This window comes from Neopelma chrysocephalum, unplaced genomic scaffold (genome assembly GCF_003984885.1).
Source record: "Neopelma chrysocephalum unplaced genomic scaffold, ASM398488v2 Primary Assembly neopelma1_324, whole genome shotgun sequence".
Lineage (NCBI taxonomy): Eukaryota > Metazoa > Chordata > Aves > Passeriformes > Pipridae > Neopelma > Neopelma chrysocephalum.
Window position 1 is genome coordinate 1 of NW_020897987.1, and position 6,375 is coordinate 6,375.

General features: G+C 58.8%; 1 protein-coding gene across 1 annotated transcript; it reads right to left on the bottom strand.

The window, feature by feature from the left end:
• Nucleotides 1–1,794: 1,794 nt before the first annotated feature.
• Nucleotides 1,795–5,789, bottom strand: LOC113978423 (serine/threonine-protein kinase pim-1-like). The gene is made up of 7 exons (XM_027705357.1): nucleotides 5,274–5,789; nucleotides 5,095–5,145; nucleotides 4,523–4,889; nucleotides 3,706–3,882; nucleotides 3,284–3,437; nucleotides 2,376–3,138; nucleotides 1,795–2,119 (listed from the first exon to the last, which is right to left on the bottom strand). The coding sequence occupies exons 1-5, from the start codon at nucleotides 5,787–5,789 to the stop codon at nucleotides 3,331–3,333; spliced, it is 1,218 nt and encodes a 405-aa protein (XP_027561158.1). The 3' UTR covers nucleotides 1,795–2,119; nucleotides 2,376–3,138; nucleotides 3,284–3,330.
• Nucleotides 5,790–6,375: the final 586 nt, after the last annotated feature.

Consider the following 6,375-nt stretch of genomic DNA (forward strand, 5'->3'; position numbering starts at 1 on the left):
TAATATTTACAATGGGCCAAATCTCTTCTCCCTCCAAATAAAAGTCCAGGAGAGAAGAAGAAGAAAAGACCCCTTCCAGTCTCTGAGCAACAGGTCTTCCTCTCTAGGCAGCAGGTTCTCTTCTTCTCTTCCACCAGAAACAGTTGCTGGCTCTCTGCCAGCACACACGAGGGAGGTTTCCAAGTCTCTCTCGGCCCCTGTCTCCAAACAAGGGGTCTTTCCATGGGCTGCGTAACCCCAGACACGGCCGCTACACCATGGTCATATCACGAAGCACGGGGGTCTTCGTGACAGTCTGGTATCTTCAGGGGAAATCAAGCCCCTGTGCAGAGCTCCCATGCTCTGCCTCAAAGATGGCTGCCAGCTTCTCTGAAGCTGGAGCAGGGGGGGCCAAGGTCACCCCCCACACACACACATTCCTTCGGCCGTCCTGGCTTATCTCTCAGGAGGCCATGAGCTTCCTAGCTCCTCTCAGCAGTGCATATTGCACTTTAGGACTCCTCTCAGTCCACCACCCCCTCCTCTTTCTCGGAGGGGTCTCTAGTGAGTTTGGGGGTTTTGGTTTGTCCCGTTCTTACCCTCCAAAACTCTGTTCCTGCTGCTGGCTCGGTTCTACTCCTGCTGCTGCTTCTTCCTTCTCTTCAGACATCTCTGTGTCTTCCATGCAGCATACCGGCTTCTGCTGCTCCTTTTGGTCCTTATCAGTTGGCTCTTTGCCACTGCTCTTCGGACGCTGCTGTGTCTACTGCTGCTCCGTCTGCTCCCAGCGTCTCCCAAGGCTGCCTACCGGGAGAAATTCTCCCAGCTCTTAGCCACAGGCACTCAGCCCAGTTCTGAGTCCCTGCAGCCCCCCAACCGGGGGCTGGGGGGGGCAGAGGCCCCCAAGGGGCCAGAGCCCCTTCTCCTCGTGGCCTCTACAACATGGCCACCTCTTCTTCTCACAACAAGTACTACTGCTTCTTTTTCCGGTCTCCAGAGATATGTTTATATTTTGCAGGAGCACTGATTGGTCAAGCCCCAAGGGTCACCACCCCCTGGGGGTTACCACTTTCTTAGTTTTAGGGGGAAAACCTGGTTCAAACCACTACACCATCTTGGATTCTCTGTATCGTTCTCATACTGGACCCTTTGATCCTTGTCCTTCCCTTCGTTACTTTATGCGTGTGCTATGAGACAATAAGCTTTTTAGAAAAATAAGATACAAAATACTTATTCAACAAGGCACAATAATTTGTCTTTTCAGCTTAAGAACTGCAAGCTGCAGGACTATCAGCTTACAATGCTGACAGATTAATGAACCATTCTGCAACTTACAGTCTCCCAACCTTAACAGAACATTGCTTATAATAACATATAAATGTATATAAGAATATAACATGCAATAGAATTTAATGAGTAAACTACTACTACTAATTTGATGAGTAAATTAAATTACTACTACTAATTTATTACAATTCCCCCCCTTTTATTTATTCATAAATTTGCTCATCAAATCCTTCGACAGCTTCTTTGGCTGCTCTTAACAGAGAAGACTGCTCTCCCTTATGCCACTGCTCATGTCTTCATAATACTGCCTGGTAGCGTTAAGCTCCATATTGTCAGTCTGTTCTTCCTCTTTTGTATTGCCATTCATATTCTCATAATTTTGTTTTCTAGTCATGAGCTGTATGTTTTCAACCCTCTCCCTGACGAATTTTGTTACTTTACTAAGAATGCATGGGCCAAAGGTTAACGCGGCTAGTAGTGTTATCAGAGGCCCAGTTGACCCCAAATGTTACAATCCAGAAACAAATACAAGGACAAAACAATAGTGATCCATAAAACAAAGCCAAATACCAAATTCCAGAATACCAAAGAACCCACCCAAAGCGCTGGAAGATCCACAGGTCTCAGATGAGCAGGATTCCCAAAATACCAAAGAACCCACCCAATACACTGAAAGATCCATATGTTTGACATGGGCAGAATTCCCAAAAAGAAGGCCTTATTATCCAATGGGATCTTACCTGTGTCCCAGACGGGGCTGGGGATCTGTGCTCTTCTGCAGCAAAGTCCTGGTGCTGGCGTGAAGATCCAGAGATCCCTCGGATCCGCGGGAGATCAGGCAGAGGTGTCCTGTCTGGGGGGGTCAAAAATTATACCCCAAAGGCACTGAGATACAGCTCGAGCAAGCTGAAAACTAAACTGTCATTTGGGGTCATCCCAGATCGACTGGATTTCAGAAATTACTCAACACAGGTGCCACCTCCTCCAGCCAAGCCCAGGAGATCAACCTCCTCAGCAGCTGCAAGAGCGGGATGTTCCTGTGCCTGCTGCCATCTCCCTAAAGCCATTATCCCCCTCCTGCTGAGAAGATGGGCAAGAGGAGCATCTACCTCACAAGATCTGCTGCCGGAAGAAGAGCGTGTCCCAAAGGATGTCCTCAGCCTTCTCAGAGGGGACGTCAGATCCACTCCAGGGATGGTCCCAGCCCTTCCCAACCCGGACCGGGCACCAGCTCCAACTCTTCCCTTGAAAACAAACAACAAATTCATGACAAGAGATTACAAACCAAAAGTGGAAACAAGAAAAAAAGGTAAAAAGTTAACATTGTGTCAGGGTTCTGGGGAAGGCCCAACCCCTCCAGGCCAAAGAAAAACCCCACCTCCTCCAGCTCAGGAAAACCCAGGCCTTCTCCCTGCCCTGCTGCATTGGCCCAAAGAAAGGCTCCTAAGCCAAGGCAGCCCAAGCCTTTCCTGGCCTGCAGAGCAAAGCAGCTGGTGTTGTGCAGCCCCGCCTTTGCTCCCCCCACGGGGGTTTGTTTTTGGCAGGCTGGCTGCCCCTGCCCCAGCCCCGCCCAGCAAAGGGGGGAACCTTCGGTGCCCAGCCAGGCTGAGCAATGCCCGCCTCCGGGAGCACCCCCTGGGTGTGGACTCATCTGCAAACGGCGTGGGGAGCACGTCTTGGAGGAAGGGGCCACAATCAGCGTCCATCATCTTCAGCTCCCCAGTGTCCAGCTCAACTAAGAGCTTGTCATCCTTGACGTCATCCTCGATGTCTCCAGCAGCAGGCCCACCCGGCACAGCTTCTCCAGAGGCCCCTTCTCCTTCCCTGGGGGCCAGACCAGGCTGTCAGCGTTCTGCCGAGGGCCCCAGCTGTCTGTGAAGCGGGATGAGCAAAACCAGGTTGGATGGTGGCCACCAGCACTTGGAAGACCGGGTCTGCAGCCCAGCTCCAGCACAAAGAGGGCCGTGTTCCCATGTGATGACCCCCCCTCAGTGCTACAGATGTGTGGAGGTGTTACTTGCCAGGCTCCTGGATCAAAGTGAGCGCGTGGATCTCTCCCGTCTTCTAGGGCCGGTGAATGCCCTTCACCCAAGGATGGCACAAGAGGTCTTCTAATGATGGTCTGTCCGAGGGGCGGAGGGACAAACACCACCTGATCAGGTGCTGGCAGCCTGGGGGGAAAATGGCCGGTCAGTTGGAGAAGGATCCTGTCCCCTTGGTCCCACTGTCCACGTGCCCAGGCTGTGCTGGCTGTGCTCAGAGCTGTGCCCAAACTTCTCCATCCATTCTCCAGTTTGGAGGAGAGCAGGATGGCAGGACACAGGCCACCTCCTCCAGCCAACCACGGGACACAAACAGCTTCAAGAGCGGTGTCCTCGTGAGCCCGCTGCCATCTCCCAACACCGTTATTCCCCCCGTGCCACAAAGATTGGTATCCACCTTGAGAGACCCATGGTGGGAACAGGAGCTGGTCCCAGATGCTGTTGGTTCCTTTGCAGAACGGGTGCTTCCCGCAGACCATCTGGTAGAGCAGGATGCCCAGGGACCAGATCGTTGCCGCCTCGCCGTGGTATCGTTTGAGGTAGATCCACTCTGGCGGGCTGTATGACAGTGTTCCTACGGAATACAGACACAGTTCATCAGGTGGATGCTGCCTGCTCCCAGAGCCTCACCCCAGCATCCCTGGCAATGTGGGGCCTGCCCCAGTGGCACACGCTGTGACCCACTGCCTTCTCGCCGGCCCCTGACTCTTGGTTACAAACTTTGGGGTGGACAAGAAGCCGCTGGTGTCCAAGAGGGCAGGGGAAGCCCTGGCAAGGCCCAACCATTCCATGCAAGGGGAAAACCCAGCCAGTGGTGGGGAAAAGCCATGCCTTCTCCCCACCCCACTGCACTGCCCCCAACAATTCATCAGAAGCCAAGGCAAACAAGGCGAGCGCAGCAGCCCAAGCCCTTCCTCGCCTGCACACCAAGCCAGCTGGTGCACAGTTCTGACCATCTTCTCTGCTCCCCTCACGGGGGTTTTGGTCAGGTTGGCTCCCCCCTGCCCCACACCCAGCCCGGGACAGGGTGGGTGGCACAGGCTGTCAGCAAGGCCGGGGCCTGTCTCACAATAACCCCCCAGCCCCACCCAAAAGCAACTTGGCTGAAGAACTAATCCTGTTCCCCCTCAGCCAAAGGGGCAATCTCCGGGGCCACACCCGGGCATGGCCATGCGATGCCCGGCACCAGGAGCATCCCCCGGCTGTGGGCTCACCTGCAAACTGGGTGTAGGCCGTGTCCTGGAGGAAGGTGCCACATCCAAAGTCGAGGAGCTTGGCCTCGCCGGTGGCCAGGTGGAGGAGGATGTTCTGGGGCTTGATATCCCGGTGCAGGACGCCGCAGCTGGTGCAGTGCCGCACGGCCTGCAGCACCTGGCAGAACAGCCCCCACGCCATCTCCTCCGGCAGGAACCCCCACGCCGTGATTAAGCGTGAGAGGTCCTGAGACGGCTCCGGATGCTCCATAACCATCAAGAATCCGTTGGGGAGCTCGAACCACTCCAGGAACTGGATGATACCAGGAAACCCAGTGGACACCTTGCTCAGCAACACGATCTCCAGGGGTGCCCGGGTGCCGTCAGGCTGCGGGGGGACCACGGGGTCGTCAGTGGGGCTGATGCCGTGCCTGTCTGCCTGCTCCCCCTCCGCCAGCCCTGGATGCTCCCCGTCCCCCACTGAGCCCACGTCCGCTCTCCCTCAAGGGCTCCCGGCGGCTTCCACCCTCCCGGGCCTCGGCTCGTCCCCGCCCGTCCCGCCCCGCTTTCTGCCGCCGGCCCCGCTCACTCACCAGCTCGCCCCACTGCCGGATGCCATCCCGGGACACGGCTTTGATGGCCACCTGCAAGCCAAGGGGAACGGCGGGTTCAGCTCGCCGCCCGCCCCACTCTCCTCCCCCTCCTCCTCCTCCCCCTTTTCCTCCTCCTCCCTCTCTTCCCCCCCTCCTCCTGCTCCTCCTCCTGCACTCACCGGGGCTCCGTCCGCCAGGCAGGTCCCCGCGTAGACGCGGCCGAAGCCGCCGCTGCCCAGCAGCGACTCCAGCCGGTAGCGCTCGTGCAGCGGCTCCTTGGCCTTCCGTGCGGGCGAGACGTGGCCGGGAGCGTTCGGGCCGGGGCCCGGCCCGGCCCCCGAGCGCCCCTCAAGCGGCCCGGGCCGGGCTTCCCCAGCCGCAGCGGGCAGCGGCGGCTCGCTGCCGGCGGCCAGGCTGGCGAGCGGCGGAGCTCTGGCCGGGGAAGCCGCCGAGGAGGCGGCAGCGGCCGCGGCGCCCGCGTCCCCCGCCGGCCCCGGCAGGCGCCGGGCTCGAGCCAGGCGGAGCCAAGGGGCGGCGAGGCCGAGCCCGTCCCACAGCCAGCCCCACAGGAGCGCCCAGCAGCGCCACAGCCGGCGCGCCGGGAGCCGGGCGAGGGCGAGACCGCGCCGGGACAACCGGGGACGGGGCCGGGGCCGGGGCGGCCTCGGCCGGCAGAGGGGAAGGGCCGGGGCCATGGCCCGGGCTGGCAAGTGGAGGGGGAGACCAGGAACGGGACAGGGACACAGGGACAGGGACACTGGGACAGGGACACTGGGACAGGGACACTGGGACAGTGGGACACTGGGACAGGGAGAGGAGGAAAAGGCAAGACGAAGTGCGAGAACGAGTCTCTAGAATCGCTGAAAGTGCTGCCGCTGCTGCCGCTGCTGCCGCTGCTGCTGCAACTGCTGCTGCTGCCGAAGCTCCGGGGCCGTTTGTCCGTTTGTCCGTTCCTTGTTGGGCCCCGTGCGCCCCGGGGGCAGCCCTGGCCGCTCCGCTCCCAACCAGCCCCGGCCGCAGTCACGGAGCTCCCCTTCCTCCCGCCCCCATGCCAAGACCTCGGGCTTTTTTAGCTGCTTTGCTTTAGTTGAACTTCTTTGCTGGCGAGTTTGCAACTTCCCACCGCTGCTCGGACCCCATCCCGCCCGCTCGGCCCATGATGCTGTCGCTTCCTCCCAGGCCAGCCGGGCTCTGGACTTGCCCCTGAAGTTTGGGAAGGTGTTTGCTCAGTGAGGAGCCCTGGCACGTCCGGCCAGCGCCAGGCAGAGCCAGCCCCGGGGG

What these genes read in the sequence shown, in the direction of transcription:
- LOC113978423 (XM_027705357.1), bottom strand. Translation starts at nt 5,789, where the DNA reads ATGGCCCCGGCCCTTCCCCTCTGCCGGCCGAGGCCGCCCCGGCCCCGG. An exon ending in TCCGGCAGTGGGGCGAGCTG is followed by an intron (nt 4,890 to 5,094) that starts GTGAGTGAGCGG and finishes GTCCCCCCGCAG; the next exon opens with CCTGACGGCACCCGGGCACC. An exon ending in GGCCTACACCCAGTTTGCAG is followed by an intron (nt 3,883 to 4,522) that starts GTGAGCCCACAG and finishes TGTATTCCGTAG; the next exon opens with GAACACTGTCATACAGCCCG.